Source organism: Halichoeres trimaculatus, unplaced genomic scaffold (genome assembly GCF_033239565.1).
Source record: "Halichoeres trimaculatus isolate MK-OKI-2021-1 unplaced genomic scaffold, fHalTri1.1 fHalTri1_scaffold_8, whole genome shotgun sequence".
In the NCBI taxonomy this organism is placed as follows: Eukaryota; Metazoa; Chordata; class Actinopteri; order Labriformes; family Labridae; genus Halichoeres; species Halichoeres trimaculatus.
In genome coordinates, this window is record NW_027437186.1 from 28,429,093 (window position 1) to 28,451,476 (window position 22,384).

The window sequence follows — 22,384 nt, forward strand, 5'->3', positions numbered from 1 at the left end:
CTTCATGCTCGAGCACAAGCACACAGACAGCGCATAAAATCCATAACATATGATCACCCCAACCACACCTGTCGACAGTCATTTTAAAGTCTGGTTTATATCGAAAAAGGGGGGTTCCCGCGGGGGATCATGCTTGAGCACGGCACAGTTTGGATGGCCAGTGTGACTGCACCCAAAGATTGGTGAGAAACCACAAATGTCACTTGAGGAGAGGCATGTATGAACACTAGAAAGGAAGCAACACAGATGGCTTCTCATCCACTGTTTTCAAAGTCTAAGCTGAACCGATCTGGTTTGCACTTTAGACTTTTTACTTTAGCCACAAAAATGTGGATAAAAACTCATTCAACCTCAGAGCAATGAAATTACTCAACTGTTAAAATCAAAAGTTAAACCAATGCTTAAACACCAACGTGGAAAAAATGGACTAATGAGTATTTTCCTTGTCTTCTTTCATCTTCTACTATTTTTAAAATCAAATACCCCAAAACGCATTTCTCTTATTGGACATCCTCTCTGTCCAAAGACACCAGCAGAATATAAAACAAGTAAGTAGGGTGTTCGAAACAGAAAGCGTCGTTGAAAGTATTTCCTGATCTCATAGCCTAATGTTCAGACATGCACTTACATTCCAACCTCTAACATTATCGCTGATTCTGTCTGCTTCTTATGTTATGCTCATGAACACCCACACAGACACAAGCTCTCCAAAACAGCAATAGTAAAGAGAAAAACCTCATTAAACTCCCTGTCACTAAAGCATGCATATCCTTATTGACTGTGCACTCACAAAATAAGTGCACCACAAGACCACTGTGTGGGCGTTGACCTTTACTAACAGACGAGCTCTCAGCGCGAGTGGATGGAAAGTCTCAGGCAGACAGTAGACAGTCAGCAGGCTGCGTCCAGAGTTATACACTTAAAAAAATCTTTGATCTGACCTGTGTGTACCAGTGAGTGTGATTTATGACACAAAAGTCAATGATCTACTTAAAGGACTCACTGCACTGACTGCAAAAGCCCTATTTCCGGCTCTTAAACTGAGCTATTTAAAACAAAGCCACAAGAGTTGTAGGGGGTGTGAAGTTTATCATTAATCTGAGCTCAGCCATGGTTGCACATTACTGCGGATGAAACTTGAGATGTGCTTTGTTTGGCTGCATGTAGTCAATAAAGAAAAAACTTACATATAGGACTTTAGGAGACACAGGTTGGGGTTGGAGGATGAGTGCAGGGTGAGGAGTCCTCGGGCCTAGACATCTTCTCAGCTCCGGATGCAGCAGATTCTCAGCTCTGCATTAAAAACAAGACCAGTGCAACATCATCTAAATGCAACATGCAACTATAATACAAGTGGATTATTTTTGAGACTTAAAACCACATATATAGAGTCTTAAAGGCATTGGTATCAATGCACAAGCTTCTTGTTTTGATTTCACTTCACCCCTCTAAGTTTTTTATAAGGTCTTGTTTAAAGCACAAATTTGATTTTATTGATCTTGTCCTTTTTTGTCTTGAGAAAGTACTCTGTAATTTTCAAGTAAACATGGGGGTGTTGTAGTAACTTTTGCAACTAAAGTAAGTATTTTACTCCCCGGGGCTAAAAATTTTGGAGTTTAACTTGCTCATATCAGATATCTGCCTTTTTTAGCCTCTGTTTCTTGTCAGTCAAATAGCCAAAGCCAGAATAAGTCTGTATGAGATCTGTTTTCTGATAAGCAGTGATAAAAGGGAAGCGGCACAGACCACTTAAGGTTTAAAGAGATGTGAAGATGGGCTTTGTAATGAAAATAAAAAGTGAATGAATCTGTGCGCATGCTGTTGATGAACTTTTGATTTAAAAATTACAGGATTGATCATAACTAGGGGTGCACCAATCACAATTTCACCGATTTTTTAAAAGCCTGACCTGCCAATACTGATTTCTATTTTGAATTTTTTATAACTTACATCATATACCTTCAATGTTCCAATCTTATTTTATTGAAAATCATTGAACAATACCTGTGAAACAATAACATTTTTATGTTTTAACTTAAACAACCAATAAAGTGTAATGAGTTTTAGGTCTCAGAGCAAAAAGGAACAATGGCTGGCTGTCAGATCTTCCCGGAGGTATACAAGCTCAGTTTCATATGTAAGGATGGGCCCATCACCGACCCTGATCGGCACGATCGGTTATTCACCATGTCAAGAAATTTAATTTGTGTTGATTCATTGCAGCTATGTTACAAATCCCCTTATTCCAGCAGTGTTCAAAAGCAAATGTATTTAAATATTATTTCTTTACTAAAACCTGACTTATACAGGTTATATGCCAAAATCCTGAGGTTGATTTCAATACCTTTTTAAGACTTTTTGAAAAACATTTCAAATAGAGTAAAGACTTTCAGTTGCTGTTGGCAACCCCTCTTTAACAGTTGTAGTTTGCATTTTTACAGAAATTATGTAAGCTGAGAAGGGACAAAGCTTTGAAGAATAAATAAAACTAAAGGCAGGTGTATCCACACTCCCACAACACGGAACAGCAGTTATTCAAGGCCAACTTGCTGGGAAAAAAAGAGAAATTATTTCATCATTATCAAAATTTAGGACATGTGCCTCAGATTGTGTAATTTGCTTGAATGTTGTATTAATTTCTCGAGTTTATTTAATGTATCTAATTTTGCTTTTTGAAACTAGCTGGTGTATTTACCTCTCACAGTCTTTATGGTTGTATTTCATTGTTACCACAGTCTTTATGTATTTATTTTATTTTATTTTATTCTGTTCATTTTTTGTATTTTTCTACTGACTGTCAATGTCTGCTGTTAACACAACAATTTCACAGTTTGGGATCAATAAAGTAATAATATTCTACTCTGTTCTATTCTATTTTATAACTTAATTGGCTGAATAAGGACAGTCGCAAGCAGGAAAATAAATATTCATGGATATTTTTGGAGTCAAAGCTTGAATACCTTTAAAATTTAATACTTCATAAAACCACAATTAAGACTTTTTAATACTTTTTAAGGGCTTTAATTTTCCCAAAATTGATTTATCAACTTTTAATACTTTTTACCCTGTTACACCCTGTTATATGTCTGAGACGAGACAAAGCAAGATAAATATTTAATTTAGGATCCAGCTCAACAACAGATGAGAAAAGTCTATGGTTGTTTCTCCCTTTTTTTGATAGACAAATCACAATATGGTGGGTAACTTTTAACTTTACACATCTATTTTGCTAGTTTTACATGGAAATATCTTAACTTGTGGTAGTTTTTTTTAGGTTATATAGAGACCTCAGTATTGATTTTAGTTCATTTCATAAGCAGCAAAAAAAAAGTCCTTACCACTTTTATCTGCTTCAATGTTTTTGCATCCCTTCACTTTTGCTTTTACTTTTTTGCCACGTTCATTTTTTAGTGTTTTTTTTTTCAAGTCATATTTTATAGTTATGACACGACTTTCATTTTGCCAAAAGAAGAAGAGAAAGTTTCAGTTTCTCACTATGTCGAAACAGGTCCATAAGTGAAGTGTGACTTCTCGTAGGAGCACATGGGGAGTAAACAGAGCGCAGGAGGCTGAACCCACAACAGAAAGAGGAAGTTACCTTTAGAAGTTCAGTAAAGCTCGCCGGTGAGATTACCTGACAGTCAGAGGAGACAGTCGCTGCTTTGCTTTCATGACAACATGACAAGAACTGCGACTAACGGCAACTTAAAGACGCATCTCGGCCACAATGGGGTGAAATACGATTACGTCAAGATAAATGGGTATCACGCCAAAAGAGAGGTGAGTTTTACAGAAGCTGGATTTATCACAAGTTGGGTCAAAGCGTCAATGCAACAGTTACGTGTCTGCGTCTTTCATCTTATCTGCTTCGATAGGTCGTGTTGAAACTGTGCGGATGTTTCTTTAGGGGCTCTTATCCTGAAACGACCTCAGTGACGTAAGGTAGCGTAGAGGCACAGGTTGGTCATTCATCATACAGCGGACTATCATACGCACGATCTGTTGGTTTTTCACAGTGTGCAAGCAAAATATAAGACTCTTATTGATATTTTTTTATCTAAAGTCACAGCTTTAAAGTATCTAGGTGTGTCTACTGTTGCTCTGACAAGTGCTTGGTAAGTTCGTCTATAAAGGACATTGTAAACGGCAATAAATGAATCAACGACCCCGCCCTGACATTCTTCCGTTCTGCAGAAGCAGGTTTTCTTTGCCTCCCGGCTGAGTTTAGTAGGTGAGGAAGGGGGTTTGTTTGAATGCATGTTTGTACACTGTAACGTAAGCTTACCTGTTATGTGCCTAACTTTACAGGTGAGTTCCCGCTGAGATGTATTTAGGGAGATTAATCTACAATTGCCATTGCAAAGTAGGCCAAGTGGTTTGTTTGGATAACAGGTTGTGCTGGTTATTTTTTAATGACACTTTTTCCACTTTAGTTGTAGCATTAGGTAACGTGACTGCAGCACTTCTTGCAACCATTAGATATTTTTTCAAAATTTCTATTTACAATTTTTTTATAGGCCTACTCATAAGCGGTGTACTATTTGTAAACAGTTAGGGCTGCCTGTGCATCTTTGTGATGACGTAGTTTGTAAATGGTCTGTACAATGTTTGCCGCTAGAGTGTCCTAGTAACTTTCCCTTACTCACCGCTAACTAGATATTTTCTCAGTCTTCGGATACTTTTCGTGTTCTTCTAAGCAAGGGCGATACATTATTTTAAACAAACTAAAATCAACCAAACGGACGGCATGTGTTTCGAGCTAAAACGCAACCCACTTACACGTGCTAACTAGGCTATCTGAGGTTAAATAACGCACATCAAATATTGCAACAGGTAAATCTCACCTGGGTACGAACTTTGTATGTGCTGGCATCACAGAAGCTGTATCATGCTGCACAGATATTCCCGTTTTTGTTAGGACTATTAGCTGAAGATTTTGGACGTGGTCCTGCATGACCGTGCACTGTGTTGCACTCTCGCGGGAGTTCCCACCTTTGGCACATGCTGAGAACCAAAATTGTCACCTCCAGCCGCCATCTTTCTTTTTTGAAATTAAGGCCCATAGACTTTTGACAAATTATAACATAGAATGACTATTATTATATTCATTTTTTATTTACTGTCTGTTGTAAGGTTTAACAAGACAAATTAACTTAAGTCATTAAATAAGATAATAAAACCAAGTACTTGGTTGGCTGTCTAGTCGGCTTGAAACTCAGTAGAGACTTAACTTCTATCAGCCAAGTAAAAAGACATCTGCATTGTAAGATAAGGTATTGAAAGTCTCTAAGTCTGCCTTGTGTATTTTACCACTTTTTTTAACTATTTCTTACAGTGGCCAGAGATGTCAGACACTTTTCAAAAGAAAAATACACTACCACACCAATAAAACGCTACTATACAAATGCAAAAGTCACAACACAGTGATAAATAGAGCTATTATGCTAACGTTGTGGCATGACAGATTGTTAAAGTAAAAAAATAAAATAAAATAAAATAAATACCGTGAAGGATATCACAAGCTGAGACCTATACAAAGCAATGACAATTATACCTGAAGTTAGAGAAAATATTTTTTTACTTACTTCTACAGCTTTTCTGTGTCTTGAGTGAGAACCATTAGAAGAACACTAAAGTTGATCTCTTTTAACTCCCGTTGTGGCTGTACTTCCATTGTGTATTGACGTTTGCATTTGTGTTAAGGCTTTTGCAAATGGTCTTACGCCTACCAGCAACCATAATTTTGCTTCCTTTGAACTCTTTTGTGAAAATTAAACTGGCTGCAAGAAGTGCCCATTCTTCTCCTTTTGCAATTAAATGTGTACTTTAAATGTAGATGTAACCTAATTGGATAAAAAAGTCATATAGACATATCGAGAAATGTATCTATGAAGTCACCATTTGATGCAATCAGACAAAGTGCAGCTTTTATTTGGTGGAACGTCACCATGGTTTGTGTGATTTAGTGTCAAACCATATTTTGGTGTTGTCACTTTGTAAAATGCATCCTTTGATATGGATTATACGGAAAAAAGAATAGAATCAAAGCCTTCCTTCACTAGCTTCCCAAATTGGGAAAATTTGACTCATCTCAGAAATCTTACACTTTGAAATTCATAATAATTTGTCTAGTCTGCACAAGAAATATGCAATACTTCAGACTAAATCATTTATAAATCCCTGTTTTGCAAAAATAAATCATTCAGTTGGTTATGCAATGTAATTCTATTTGCTGGTGACTTCTAGGGATGCATGTTGGCCACTGCCTATCTCATTTGAATACAGGTAAATTTGTGTGTTCACCAAAACCCCTGTTTTTGAAAGGAAGCCACTTTTCCTCTAACAGTATTGTTCCCTCTTGTCTATTCTGTAAGACAGCTTATGTGAGGCTCTTTTTTGTACAGAGAAATGTCCCTGGGACCGGTGTCGCCTCCAGGCAGCACAGACAGGAGTCCTTTGAACAGGCGCCCATCTACGTAGCTGTCATGACATACGTGGGCTTTGGCATTGTCACGCTTTTTGGCTACCTCCGAGATTTCCTCAGAGCTGTGGGCTTGGAGAAGTGCCACGTCGCCCAGGAAAGAGAGGAACAGAAGGTGGGTAAAACATGCAGTTGGCATAAAGACATATGCATGCTCATATATCCTGGTAACTGTGTGCACCCAGACACTTGCAGAAGGAGCGAGCACATGCCTTGGGTGTCAACACATCTTGTTCCCTTAGAATAATTTTGCTCTTTAGCTCTCTCCCTCTCTCTGCCTCCTCTCTGCCATCATGTTCCTCTGCATTAATGTTGCCATGGGTGAGACAGGACACCACAGAGAATTTCTCCTGAAGACCTAATTAAATCTCAGAGGATGCAAGTTCTGTCTTTGTTACTGTGCTTTAGATTTCAGATAAGACTTGAGCACTTCAAGAAAGATCCATTGTTTTACCATCAATTTGATATCTTAAACCCAAATCAGCTATTAAAATAGGCTTATAGCAGTTAGAGGTAAGTCTTATATGTAACAAAAAGTAAAACACCTTGAGAAAATCAGTTCCCTGAAACGTTTCATCACTATTTGAGGAACCTCTAAGCGTAATAACCTGTCAGTTTGTTCTCTGTGTTGAAACAAAGGGAGGAAGAGCTGTACTGTTTCTGACTCTGTTGCAAGTGTGGTTTCATGGATCAAACATGGGAGGTTCAAATGGTTGTGGTGAATGTCATTGTCTGGAAGTAGTTGTTGCCTAAGTTATAAAACATGCAACAGCTGTTTGAGATTATATCCTGCACATTAAAAGTTGTTTTTATGGGAAATTATGTCCACTGTCTCCTTCAGTGATACAGTGCAGAGGTGTTGCAGACGTTTAAATGCAAAACAGTCTCTTCAAGTAGTGCGTCATTCCACTTTTAGTTAAAAATAAAGGAAAACAAGTCGAGCAGGCTGCATGTGACTTATTCATCTGCTTGAACTCAGGGTTGCATACAGCATGTGATTCGTCTGTTGACCCATCTCTGCTCTGAAATGAAAAATACTTTCAACCTGCTGATTCTTTCATGAGAGGGTAGAGAGTGCATATCTTCTTGGTTCATGACTGTTTGCCCTGGAAGATACACATGGGCCACACACAGAGGTGGTTTCAGAATTTGAAAAGAGCTTATGCCAAGATAATGAAGAAGATGGATGTTTTCACTTTGCATCACAGCTACTCTGGCCAGTAATAATTTTAAAGTTATATTAGTCAATCGCATGAAGTCATCAAATTAGAAATAGATATTTCAAGCATAAATATTTGTTTTTTTTCCCATTATTCAATAGTTTCTGTCCTCCATGCAAACATACAGAGTCAGAGATCCATTTAATGACTGTGTAATTTTTGTACGCATATACACGTGGATATGAGCTATATATAGTCTTTTTTTTTTACCTGCAAAGTTGTGCATAACCCAACTGCTAACTTTCCTCCCAGAAGTTTTTTTGCAACTAAAATACCATCTGGCAGTCATATCACGTCACAACCAGGAGCTGAGAAAACCAGAGAGAAAATATACATTTTGAGATAAAAGTTACATGAACTATGGGATTTTGTAATATTATCATTAAAGGATTGTTTAACTGTGTCATTAAACTGTGACACTCCAATGACCAAAATGTTAAGAGCTATTTAAAGTGAAAACTGTCATTAAAAATCACGTGCTTTATTTAATGCATGTGCTATCACCTTGTTATCTTGAACGTTATCACATTAATTGGCAAAGAAAACTAATTTGGCACAAATAAATCATATTATGCTCCTTTAAATTCCTGTAACTGATTGAGTATTGGTACGGATCAGAAAATGGCTTTAAAAAACACCTCCCATCATGATTGAAGTACAATTCTTTTAGTATTGAGGATAAAAATCATGTTTGAGTTAAAATAATCTAAACAAGACTTGGTTTGTGCTGCTCTGATTATTACACCACTCTGCAAAATCCTTGATTGTTAAACTGTTTTTCTTTCTCTCCAGGATTTTGTTCCTCTTTATCAAGACTTTGAAAACTTCTACACCAGAAACTTATACATGAGGGTACGGGACAACTGGAACCGCCCCGTGTGCAGCCTGCCTGGACCTGTGTTTGACCTGATGGAGAGAGTATCCGATGACTACAACTGGACCTTCAGGTACTGTGGTCCAAACATTTATCATAAATAGATATATATTCTAAAGCATGAAGCTCTTCTTTGTTCTGGGGCTTTTAACTACATGCTCCTGTGAATTCAGTCTCCTTTTGGCTGTACTAATGAGGAAAGATGGAAAGTAAAGCACATGGAAAAATGCTTCAGCAATGATAGGCCAGCCCTGAATTTTGAATGTATCTGGGATACCCTTCTTCTGCACAGTGGGGTCAGGGAATATATTATTAAGAGGAATATGAACAGAGCGGTGGGGAGGTGATCTGCCATCCTGAATTGGGATGGAGTGCTGGGGCTGGATTTCATGTAAAAAGAGGTTTAATGTGACTGAGAGAAGGAGAAATGGGGCATTTGGCTTGTCTTTTGTGGTGAATAGATAAAGAGACATGTGGCTGGTTTTTGTAGTGGTGGACAGGTTTACATTAGAAGGGAGAAGAAATAGGTCAGTTGGTGAAATAAAGCAGTCTCTTTGAATACTGACACGTGTGATGTGTTTATCAGTGTGTTTGCTGCAAGGAAACTAAGGCGTGCTCAATGTCTCTTTGCAGATTTTTTTTAGGCTCACATCACTGAATTTGATGAAAGGAGGTCCTCTTTCAAAAATACACACCATTATCACCTTTTTACCTTTCTGGATGTTATATTTTTTTACACAGTGATGCCAATTGTATTGTACAGAGTCAACTATGGGAGTTTCAGTCAAGTCCTTAGTACCTTAGTCCTCCAGAATGTTTCCAAATTGATAGTCATCCATATTTTCATCCATTATTGGATAAATATAAATGAAAATAGAGGTTAAATGTGAGATTAATTCATGTAGATGGAAAATGTTCGATCTGCTTTCTTTGTTCAAGATCCCCAAGTGACTAAACCAGGGTAACAGCAGTACGAATGGAGGATTAATTCTTTACTGATGAAAAGCAATCTCCTTACAGTCATTATTTATAAATATGAATACAGCATACAGAAATATACAGTTGACACAGCAGACTCAAAGTCCTTTAGCATCTTTCTTCTTGGAAGATATGGAAAAAACAAAATCAAGAGCCAACAAGTATGGGGAAATGAAAATTAACTACATCTTTACTCAGTCCAGTCAGATAAAGTCATGCCTAATGACTTTACCTCTCCTGCTTTTGATCATAATATGACAACCAAACGTACTGTGTTAGACCTAGTGGTTGAGTGTTAAAGTTGCTAACACATTAACGCTTTACAGCAATGTAACAGATTAAGAATGCTAACTTTAGCATCTTACCTTTTCTGAGTGTATCAGGAAAATGTATATCTACGTTTGTACCCATTTTCTCTACTGTTGCACTGCAGTTGCTTTAAACTCTTTGAGAACAAAACATACAATTTGTGGTACCTCAGTGACTGTTGTTGAGCTGCAAAGCATGTGAACGCAAGTAAACAGACGTGTCTGTATATATTTTTAGGGACTTAAACTGCAAACAAACCAAACTAAAACAGCTTTCAAAGCACAATTCTGAGTCTTAATGGAGTCAGTGCACAAATCTGAGTCCAAGTCCCGGGAATCCTGAAACTATTTAACTTAAGCTTGAATCCTGAACTTGATTTAACAAAAAAAACTCAATGAGTAAAGTCTTAACATGGGAAAACTGCTTTCCCTATAAGTGCACCTGACTCTTAGATACAGTATCTCCCTGAAATCAATGCACATTACTTCTGGATAGATAATATAAACCATGCAATCTATCTGTCATGGCTTGACATGATTATTTTAGTTGCAAGGTTTTAATCCTGTTTCTTTTATCAATATTTAATATTTGTACAAAACGTCTCTGCAGTTTGCAGGTTTTACTGGCTTTAATTTATTGTTTCTCTGCTTTGTTGCTCTCCTTGACGAGCTCTAATCGAAACTAAAGGCTGCCCTAAATATCCACTCCATTACAGACCAAGTCTGATCAATAGACTCTCCACTGGTTTCATGTGCACTTGCATATCATAATGCAGCTTGAGCTCATTTTTCTTGCTAAAATGAGTTGTAAATATTTGATTATGTACTTCAAAATTGTCCAAGGAAACAGGAACAACAAGTGTAGCTAACACAAGCAGTCACTTCTGTTTACCTCCAATAAACAGTGTTATAATTGCCTCTCATGAGCTGAACTCCACTGACAGAGAAACAAGTTTATGTTTCCATTTATAATTCATTAAATGTTGATTACTTTTTATAGCGAGTAATCAATTCTCTGAGTGCGTGTCGAATGGAGAATAAACCTTAAGTGATTCCAAATGTTTCATGCTTGCAGGTTAACTGGAAGGACGTTACACGATGTCATCAACGTTGGTTCATACAACTACCTTGGGTTTGCTGAGAACAGCCCTGATTTCCTGAAAACTGTAGCTGACATAACACGTCAGTTCGGGGTCGGGGTGTGCAGCACAAGGCAGGAAATAGGTGAGTTTGTGGTCAGTGTGTAAAAAAAGTGGAACTCTTGTCCTAGTTTCATAAGAAGGATTTATTTTACCTAGAAGAAAAAATACCACTCCCAATCTGTGAGAACATATGGTGACCCTTTTTTACTTTAATTTATTTTACACGACTTCAGATTTCCTGCTCATACATCTATTTTAAAAGCCTCTGGAAATAAAACTCCATCTCCCTCATCACACACGCCATCATTTATTATCTTTCCTGTGAATTACACTGCCCGCTTGTTTAATTATCTTTCAGTGGCTGCACTGTTTCGATGAATTATTCAGCCTAGGTTGAATTATGTACCATTTGGGCATAAGATATTACATCCTGGTGCACACTGAGTGGTGAGGGGAATTATATCATAGAGGATAGTAACATTACCCTGGACATGAGGCAGGATGCAAAATGAATAAGTGTGATGGAAGTGTGAGAGCACCGAGGATCAGAGGCTGGAATCTGTGGCTTTAGATGAATTTTAGATGCTGTTTCATCCTTGGGGTTTCCAGCTGGTCTTTGAACCTGTTTAAGAGGCCGTCAGGGGTGGGGGTGAAAATCACTCTAGCATAGTATTGTAATATTTTGTTTTTCAATATGTTTTTAGTTATTTCATAGACAGAACATGTGGTGTCTACAGAGAGGAGGGAGGCATCTTGTAAAAAACCTGGCCAGGAGTCGTGCTGGCAACCGCTGCAAAAAAGGGCTTGTGATTAAACCCTCTAGGCCTAATGCTGCCCTTGAGTGGAAATAGTACTGTTACAATACACCATGATATATTAGGGTGCAATACAACATAATATGCAACAGTATAAAGTGACACAACATGATACAATTAGATACATCTTGAAACAATGCAATACAACAGGACACAATTTGATGTCGTACGTCACAAAACAGAATGATGCCACTTGAAACAATCCGATGGAATAGGATGCGATGGGTCACATAATGATATTATAGGATACAACATGAAACAAACAATGCAATTCATCACAAAAATGATGTGTTACCACACGATATGGGGAAAAAAATGAAATGGTACAATGCAATATATCAAGAAACGTAACACAGCAATGGGCTTCAATGTGACTAGAAACTACAAGATACGACACCATATGAAGGATCAGATACATTAGGATACAATATGATAGAATATGGGGATACAATATAATACAATACAATATTATACAAGCAATAGGACATACTTCATTCTCCGGGTCAAGACAGTTGTCTTTTGCATGTGTGCCATGTAAATTTAACTTACCTCCTCATTTTATTTTAGATTCTGTTACATTGCAAAACTCTAAATAATTTTCTTACAAGAGTGTTAGACTTTAATATACTAAAATGCTTTTGTACATGAGATAGTTTTTTTTCCTCAGGTGAAATCAGCAGAAGTCGGAGGTGGTAAGCGTAATCGGTGCTATATCCAAGCAAATTCTCCCTTAAAGTCCTGTTTTTTTCAACTAGAGGGACTATGTTCAAGCATTTTGAGCAGCTGATGTTAGCTGTGCTGACTCTACTTCTAGTAAACAAAGGACACTGAATGATGACGTGAAGCCGTGTGAGTGTCATATGTACAATAGGTGCTCAGGTCTGGTTGGGCCTGGAGCTGTGTGCAAAGGCCAGGGGAGACAACTGTACCACGACACACTTGGAAGAGGTCAAGTTTGCCTTAAATTAATAGGTACAATACATGTAATCTCTCTTCTTGAAGATATATAAAGCAAAATGCAGCCGACATAATGTGCTGGTGACTTTATTTTGGTGTCTGTGTCTGTGCAGTACAGATCAGCTAGTGAGGCATTAAAAACTTTATCTTATCTAAAACTCCTTCTGAACAGACGTTAACAAAGACTATCTCCAGGGTCAATATTTGCAGTAAGAAGAGAGAGTTAATCTAAATAAAAGCGGTTTCAAGTCACACAAAACAAATCTAACGTCATGACTTAAGGAAAAATACAAACCATTCAATCCAATTATAAGCCCTTTGTTGCGTTCCTCCACTTTTCCTCCACTATTGGTGTCTGAAAAATCATACAATGGCACATCACATGTGTGGTTGTTGGTGAGTAGTTAAACATTGTGGCGCTCATTTAACCGTCCACATCGACAGTAGCAAAGTTTAGTTAAAAATTGTTGCTGTGTTTTTCTGTCTGTCGGTGACGTTTAGTTTATGGTTCTTCTGACACCACCCCGCTGTAAATCTTCCGAGAGCTGACACAGGAACTCCGAGCGGGCCGGTCGCAGCAGAGTGTGCATGATATCAGCACTTTGACAAGAAGAGAGAAAAGCCGAGGAATAAAAGGGCATGGAATCGTTAGTTTTACGAGAACAGCTCCTCCTCTCTCACACACAAGCACACACACAAGCACACACAAGCACACACACTCCTCTGCAAGATCCATTATTCATCCACGTGATTTATTTATATGTTTATTTCTCTTTCAAAATGGGACTGTTTTTCTCTGGGTTTGTTTCAGCTGCCTGACTCAGAGGGTTAAGGAATAACAAGCATTTCTCCCATGGGATCTTATTAAGCATCAATTATTAAAGGCCCAGTATCTCTGTTGGAGCAATGATGCCACTACCACCAGTGTTTGAGTTCATGTGCAGTGTTTTGTATCAGGGAATCACAGAAGATATCAAGTACAAATTTTCTTGGATGTATTTATTTTAACTGAGACACCTAAGTTAAATCCATATTTAAATTCTGTCTGCCTTACACCTTTTTAAAATCTAAACAGACATCTTAAACAGACACTTTCTCACAAATATTTCATCTCTCCTCTTCTTGACTGACTACTGACTGTGCTATTCTTTCAGGACCTAACTCCCTCTTAAGTCTGTTCTCACTTAATCCCCGATATTATTTGTTAACAGACCGGTTCAGTCATGTTGAGTTTTAAAAAAGCATAAACTTATGAATCTTTTACTTATGAATTACTTTTATTCAAGTGCAAAGAGAGTGCTAATCCCAAGGAGAACCAAAGGGCACAGAAAGCACGCCCTGTGAATAAACAGACGTGAAACATTCAAGGATTGCACTTAATAGATAGCTCACTGTGCCTACCTGTCTTGCAATCATTAACATACAGTAAAAAAGAAATTGATGCCATGCATTCCAGTAAATAATTAACTCTACCAAACACACATTACTACACAGCAAAAAAAAAAATGGAATCGAAGCAAGTGTTTACATCTTATTTTTGATAAAACTGTCTTATCAGACTTAATATTGGACAAACTTACCAGACAAATCCAGAAAAATGACTTCTTTCATTATATCAAAAGACAAAAAAAATGATGCCTTAATTGCTTGTTTAGAGTAAAATTGTCTGATCTCTTGAAATAAGAAAAATAAAACAAACTACACAAATACATTTCTCAGATGGCACTGGCAGAGATTTCACTGAGCAATTCAGGCATCATTTTTGTCTTTCAATATATTGAGACAAGACATTTTTTGTATGTGAAAACTAAGCTGTAAAAGCTTCAATTGTCTGTTCTGACTCCAGTCAAGGTTGATCAAAGAAATGATTAACTCCCACAGGCCAGAGCTTTTAAGAAAACCTCAATCACATGTCAACACTGAAAAAAAAAGAGACAACTTCCTGATTTGTGTCTTTAATCTTAAAGTAAAGCTGTCCAAGCCTGTTGTTGGTTTTACAGCTTTGCAAATATGATGTCAGACAGGTGACAGAGGTCACTCAGAGAAGACAGGTGACTGAGTTCAATGAGATGCATGCATGACAGCCCAGTCATCTTACTTCAACTAACTCAAAAAGGGCAGACCTGGAGCTGTCTCATGAGGTTAACATATCAATAAGGAGGCCGGGCATCTCTAAGTGAAATGTTCCTTTCAGAGAAACTGACCAGAGAGCTGCACATGCCAGCAGGGCAGTGGGGTTGAGTGGTCGGGGAAATGCAGAAATCGATCAGACTTGGCGAAAAGCCTGATGGAAACCGCCGTAAAGACAGAGCCGCTTCTTTGTATTATGGTTTTACGTTTGTTAGTCAATACACATTTCCAATCTCTCTTGAAACATTCAGTCTGTTTGAACTTTTTACTGTGCTTACAGACTTTTATTGATTTTAACTGCTGTGTTTAGTGTCCTATTTGGACAGATATTCAGTTAGCACATCCTTTTCTCTGGAGGGTTGGCTTCGTGACGTCAAAACAAGCTTTGTTTTTGTTTTTCCTCTCATATATTGATCTATTCATTTCTTTCACTTATTCAAGGTCGAGTCAAGTCAAGGTGGCAGGAAAAGCAAGTCAGCACAGACATTCCTCTCCACAGAAATGTTTTACAGCTCTCTTGTGTCTCCTTTAAGCTTGACCAAACCAACCATGCTCTGCTTACTCAATACTCTGTTTCATCAGGTTTTGTTTAATGAATCAACACTTAGAAAGTCGTTGGGTTATTTGCTGTAAGATTACTCGCAGAGATCAGGTGTATCCTCTTGCTCTCAGGATTTCATGTGTTCATCAAATGAGAGCTTCTTGGACTGTATTTTATAGGGACAGACACATGTATTTATGCCATCGACATTCTTGTATGACACCAGGATCAAAAAACAAATTACTGCCATTTAGCTCTTTGTAGGCCTTTAAGCCAGATGTCTGTTGTGTCTAAGCCAGGTGCAGAAAAGACAAAAATTGGTGCATAACAAAAAAGAAGAAATCAGAAATATTTGGCGCTTTAAATGTTGTCTGCAGGTTAAAATAAAAAAGATAGTACTTATAAAATCCAGGGCCTGTATTCACAAAATATCCTAAGGCTAAAAGTCTGAGCGACGTCATTCTTAGAAAAATCTTAGAGTCCCTCAGATTCTAAGATTTTCTTAGAATTTTCCCTCAGTAAGATAAAAGTTATTCATAAAGCGTCATAAGAGCGCTCTTAAGGTGAAAAACTGTTAAGAGGAGGGAGGAGGACTTTGAAGAAGCCTAAGAGTGGACACCAGTACTGATGTCGGACTTTAATAACACGCTAAACACCTGATCCTGATCCTGCCGTAAAACAACCCTGACATATTTCCCCCATATCGCCCCCTAATGGAGAACATTTTCCTTGTTCAGAAGCAGAGTTTGCTTATGTTTACCCAGAATGTTACACCTCAGAAAACTGACAATTGATACCAATTGATAGCTGTATGCAGGCTGTGTCTGGTTAAACTGGTTTGCAGCCAGTTCACCAGGTTAACCAGAAGCTGGGAGTGAAACAGACTGACGTTAATACTGACACTACAATAAAAGCTGCATTAGCCAACAAAACTGCCAAAACAACATGGCTGAACTTGATTTAGCTTTTTTAAATGTCTAAAACTAGTAATTTGCCCAACACTGTTCATGAGGGAACAAAATAAGGTCAACTCGAGTACTCAAGTCTTGGGTAAGAAATACAAAAGGGAAATACAAAATGTAGACCACAGTTGTCTTTTTAAAGCAGGTTTAAATGAGCCCTTTTCTACCCACTTCTCTTCCTGTAGTTCCCAATTATAACAGTAATCCTTCTTTCTATCTGCTGCCCACAAGGCCACAGCTGAAAGCCTCCCCAGAGATCCCCAAAAAGCCTGCTTTTATTGCAGAAAATATGAAAACACCAAGCCAGGTGACAGATTACAATCTGATCAATTTTTCTAAATGAATTTTCAGTCCCCAGCTGTCACATCGGGTTATAAACAACTGCCTCTGCGCTCCCAAAATGTGCAGCAGAACACTTTCAAGTCTTGCAGGACTTCACTTGGTATTACCTGGGGTGAAAAGGGGGCAGTAAATTACAAATTTAGCACAACCTGAATCTTTATAAACCTCTTCCAATCCTGGGAGAGAGGGAAGATGCGCTTGCCAGACTTTTACACATGGATTTTTTATCAGGCAGAATTTATCTCTGTCAAAATTTGTGGTTGGACAAAAAGAAGAGAAAAGCCAGAGACTAACCAGATAAACCAGCAGCTCCAGCAGCTCCTTTAAGAGTGACTTATGTTTTGCATTCTGTCATGCAGGTAACCTGAGCATTCATGAAGAGCTGGAGCAACTTGTGGCGGATTTCCTCGGTGTTGAGTCCTCCATGAGTTTTGGGATGGGTTTCGCTACCAACTCAATGAACATTCCTGCGCTTGTTGGCAAGGTTTGTAATCTTAGACGCTTAATACCACACATTGTTGTTACACCCTGCCCTCAAGCTGTTAACAAACTCACCCACAGTGCAAACATAAAACACCTTTGGACGTGAAATCAGAACTTTTTATTTACAGACAAACCACCAAAAATACTGATTTGAATAGAAACCTCCAAAGACTTTCTCTGTCTGTAAGTAGGAGCGCATTCAGTAGCTTGTGGCTCAGTTCCTGATGCATTTATTTGAGTGTGTCGTGTCACGTGTTCAGCCCTGTAGGTAGCAGGATGAAACCAGGAAAAGGTGCGGTATTTTTCACACGGTAAAAAGAAACCCTCATATATATATATGGGTGTCATTTTCACAGCGCAGCAGAAATTAATCTAATTAGCCAAGCTTTTGTTCCTTTCTTGCATATGGCCTAAATTAATGAATTACAGTCAACTAAACTCAGCTGTGAACATCTCCCCACCGACCCCCATTAATTAAAATCATAATTAAACATAACAGTAGCCGGGAGGACGCGGCCCCGGGCATTGCTGCTCTCAGACACATTGACAAGACAGGGCAGGTTTTTGTTAAGAGCAGCACTCAAGGGTATGATTACCCAAACTCAGGCCTGTCTCACACAGACAGCTACGGGTTACCGGGGGCAAAACGCAGCATAAATATCTGTGATTGGCTCGGACAGGAGGAGAGGGAGGTCGACTGTTTAAGTGATGAGAACAGGGTCGTTTCATCCAGACCGAGAGGTGCAGTGGGCCCCGAAAGCTGCAGCCCCCACCGAGACCCCGCAGGGACCAGGGGTCAAACCACACTGCCAACCCTATCCTACAGGGACAGGCTGTGCATGGACAGGACTTGCTGTGCAGGCAGTGCTACATTAGAGTGACAGCTGCTGGTAGACCAGGGACGAAGCCAGCTGGACCCAAGGCAAGACCCGGAGTGTCTGTCACTGAGACAGTGTCAACAAAACCCTTTACACGAGTTCATTCAAAGCAGTGCAGTCAGACGCTCTGAGCTGCTGTGTTTAAAATGCTAATGTTCCAGAGAGAAATTCATGCAATGGCAGGAATTCATTTGCATGCTGATTTATGTGGAAGAGCCACACTTTCCATTGCAAAAATCATGATGCAAAAATGTGAAGAATTGCTAACATGTTTGGTGCATGCAACGGTATTTTTATCCTGAGGTTACAAAAGACCCCAATGATTGTGACTGAGGCAGACATGGAGCTGGATCCTCTGAGCCTCAATCATACACAGTAGAAACAAGAACTAATCAAGGCTATAACTATGACTGTGTTTTTAATCTTGAAACACTTGTTTATGTTTGTTAAACAATTTTTGGTTCAATTTGTTTTTGCATAACTTAAAACTACTGATGGAAGACTTGGTCAAATCTAAAAAGAGATGCTCTAATAAGCTGGAAAAGGTATTTTAGGGTTTCCCTTTCATTTGATCCCTCAGTATAATTCCTTAGTCGTGGAGGACTTCAATCGGAATTTTTCAAGGCTACATGATTGATTAAACAGACGGAAACAAATTATTTCTTAAACTACTCCTTTGATAAGACATCCTTAGGGAAATGAGCAATCTCATTAAATCTCTGATAGAATTATCAAGATATGTTAGTGCATTCCACTATTATCATTATAATTATTATCATTATTATCATCATCATTTGCTTACATTTACAAATAAACAAAATGGATTTTTAAAAGACTGCGGCTCAAGTAGAATTTTAGACTATATGATCAAATAGGAACAGTCACCAGACAACCTTTGTGTGTACTTTAACTAGTGACACAGATTGCATGAAGCATGGATGTAGTTTCAGTGACATCACCCTTTCTTTCCTATCATAAAGCCAAGCTACAAAAAAATGTTTTAGCTGGAAGTCAACTCAATTCATAATTTTCAATCAAAATACCGTCAGAGTAGAAATATTGCGGTGGTGCTTTAGCCTCCCCAATGACTGCTACAGTGTGCCATACCTCTACTTATACAAAACTTGAAACCTTAATATCTCCTAAACAAGAGTGTCCAAAGTCAGGCTCCTGGCCCAAATGTGGTCTGACTGAAGTCCATTTTCATGAGACCCCAAGCTTTTATCTTTCTGTGTACTAATGATGGCACTGAAATGAATCATGTTTTAAATTATGCGTACGTTTTAAATTTCTGTCAAAAGCAGAATAACATCTCACTGAACTCCATTAAGACTATGCATAGGCTACTTGTATCAAACTCAAGCTCTGTACATCCTGCAGAAACTCAACAACTCTTACACAGCTGACGTCTTTTCATTAATGTATTTATCAGGATGTGAAAACATGGGACTTAAAAAAAAAAACACATCAGAGGACACAAGTCTGGGTTAAAGTTATGAAATGGTGCAGAAAAGACAAAAACTGTTGCACAAAAATGTTGTTTGCTGGTCAAAATAGTCTGAATATGAAAAACAATCCTGATAAAAACCAGATCTTGATCCTTGTAAAAAAAAAAATCCAGACATGTTTTCGCCCACATCGCCCCCTAATGGAGAAGATTTTCTTCAGTCAGAAGCAGAGTTTGCTGATGTTTATACAGCCCACACTTTAGAAAACTGACCACTTATTATCTGGTATCAAGAGACACCTGAGGGACAGGTGAGGTCTGATTTCATAAGTCTGTAATGATCACATGGATGAAATGTCAGTAATAGCAGCTGGTCCTTGGTCATTTAAAAAAAAACACAAAAATGGCTGCCTCACTGTGTCAAAGCTTGCAGAGATGAGAGTGACACTCTGTCAGAGCTCCTCCCAGTTGTTTATTTATGACTGTCATGACTATACTTGTGGTGATTTAATTTCTTTCTGTCCTGATCTCCAGGGTTGTTTAATCCTGAGTGACGAGCTCAACCACACGTCTCTCATCTTGGGAGCCAGACTGTCAGGAGCGACTATCCGAGTGTTCAAACACAACAGTGAGTCCAGAAACATGTGTAACAGAGATCCAGCCTCACAACAACACATTGATATTTAAGTTGAATGTGCCGTCAGACATCCAATAGCTCTGGTGCTTAACATTCATTGCTCCCGCCAGTCAAACACTGAAGATATGATGTGTTTTGCCAGAGATTGTCTGCCGATGCAGTTTGAATTTGTTTGTTCAGCATCCCCTCCTCACATCATGTATTTTTTTCCTTCCATTCATTTCAAACTGTTGCTGCTGCTGTGAGAAACACATTACTTTGTGTGCGGTGCGGGATTTGCCTCTGGGAAGACCTACTTAAAATTCTGTGTTTACAGCAGCAAATGTAAAAAGCTTTAATGAAATGGGTTCAGTTTACAGTCACGACTGTGTTTTATCCATCAGCAGCAGCAGAGCCGCCAAAAAGACGGCTATTTAAATGAAAATGTCCTCTTACTTAAACCATCTGCTCACTATTGAGTTGTCAAATTACATATTGTGAAAGGCTGATAAGAGAGAGTGTAACGGGGAATGATACAACAGTCATCGTGCTCGGCTCTTTCAGGACAAATGAGCCGGTGCTCTGGCAGCAAATGTGTCCTGACAGGTACAAGCAGAGTCAGTTATGGGTCCTCCATGCTCATCCCAGGAGCCCATCTAAAGGCAAAGAGCCCGAAGGCACCTGAGCGGCTGACCCCTCCTTACCTCTACACCCCTGGAACAAGAAGCTCAGGCACTCTGTTATTATTGCAAGGCCACTTATTACATACCAGGAGAGCTTTTAATCTTATTTAACCTTTATTCCACTGGGGATACACTGGGGATACTTTACAAGGCTGCAAAAAAGGTAAACATGAAGAACAAATAAAGGCGTCAAACAAAGAATTAGCATGTTTCAGCTGCAAAACACGTGCATCTACTCAGCTTATGATCCGTCACAATGTTTTGGGGATCCAGGATTCTTCTGAAAACATCATCTGAAGGTCTCCTGCTTTTACAGATCATGGGTAAAAGTATTTAAAACACTTAAAGGATGTTGTGCCAACAGTCATAGAGTTACAAAGTCTCTTATGAACGTTAGTTGTTGCAGTCTGTCTCTAGAATTTTACTCATCCCTTGTTTATGCTTTTGGAAATATTTGCGTGTTGCATGTTAAACAGAGATGGAGTTTCATATCAGGCAGTAGAAGAACTGGTTCACCCGGTGTGTCGTCGTCAGGCTTGTTTGTTGAAATCCTTCGAATAGCTACAGATAAAGGACACTCCTTTTGAAGCCTGCTCTTCTTTTTCTCTTAAACATTTCACTGTTTTCATTCAGAGCATGAGCTTTGTTCAACAGATAACGAGAGAAGCATTTGTGCTCCCTCAGGGTCAATGCAAAGATAATGACATGTTATGGATACAGCTGTTTAGACTTGTCTCATCACAGTTGTGCAGGATCTCATATCAGCCTGTGGTTTATCTGACATCAGAGCTTAACTGGGAACTGATCTTCCATTCATTCTTGTCTCTGCACAAAGAAAACCTCTCTTCCCTGTGTGGTTGTTCCTCTATGTTGATATTAATAACTATGCATGAACTCTTCTCTGTAGAGCTTCGGGAAGTGATTTTATCAGACCCATACGAGAGTATAAAGCGATATCGATCATGTATGACAGATTATCGGCTATGCAAATTTAATCCCTCTGCAAGCCATGGTTAGACTGCAGTCACACATGAAATAATGCTCCCACAGTTATTCAATACTGCCACCTGCTGGAGTGTGCAGAAGAGGAACATTTCTCATCTCATAAGATCTGAAAACCACAGGGAAGTTATTCTCCTGAGGCCTGAGTGTCAGTTATACTTAAAGCATGCACGCAGACCTCTGGACAAACCCATGTTTAGCTCACTTAATGGAGTAATCCCTCCTCTTACAGACTCTGCAGGTGTTCATTAGCATCATGCTGAAGAGGTATTTCCTGTTTGTTGTTTGCTTGTGCTCTGCCCTACAGAAACTAAAACTCACCCTTCTCCTTTTTAGTTTTTTCACACATTCCCTGTAAGATAGTTGTCTCTGCACTTAATATGTTACAAAAAGTTTAGGGAGAGATGGAAAAGAGGTTGCATAAAGGTACTGAGGATTTTTTGATAGATTTTGAAATAGATCACCCTGACACTTATTTACAAAATTTTAAAACCTAGGGAAAAATGACAAGAACTCACATTTTGC

General features: G+C 38.6%; 1 protein-coding gene across 4 annotated transcripts in view; it reads left to right on the forward strand.

Moving 5' to 3' along the window:
- Positions 1-3,559: 3,559 nt before the first annotated feature.
- sptlc3 (serine palmitoyltransferase, long chain base subunit 3) overlaps positions 3,560-22,384 on the forward strand; it is a 36,019-nt gene continuing 17,194 nt past the window's right edge. The window contains exons 1-7 of one of the 4 annotated variants that reach the window (XM_074675094.1): positions 3,953-4,115; positions 4,195-4,231; positions 6,405-6,596; positions 8,494-8,648; positions 10,937-11,085; positions 17,110-17,234; positions 20,093-20,186. In XM_074675094.1, coding sequence (XP_074531195.1) covers positions 6,486-6,596; positions 8,494-8,648; positions 10,937-11,085; positions 17,110-17,234; positions 20,093-20,186 — 634 coding nt within the window. In that variant the 5' untranslated portion in view covers positions 3,953-4,115; positions 4,195-4,231; positions 6,405-6,485. The other 3 variants (XM_074675092.1, XM_074675095.1, XM_074675093.1) reach the window with 3 other exon arrangements.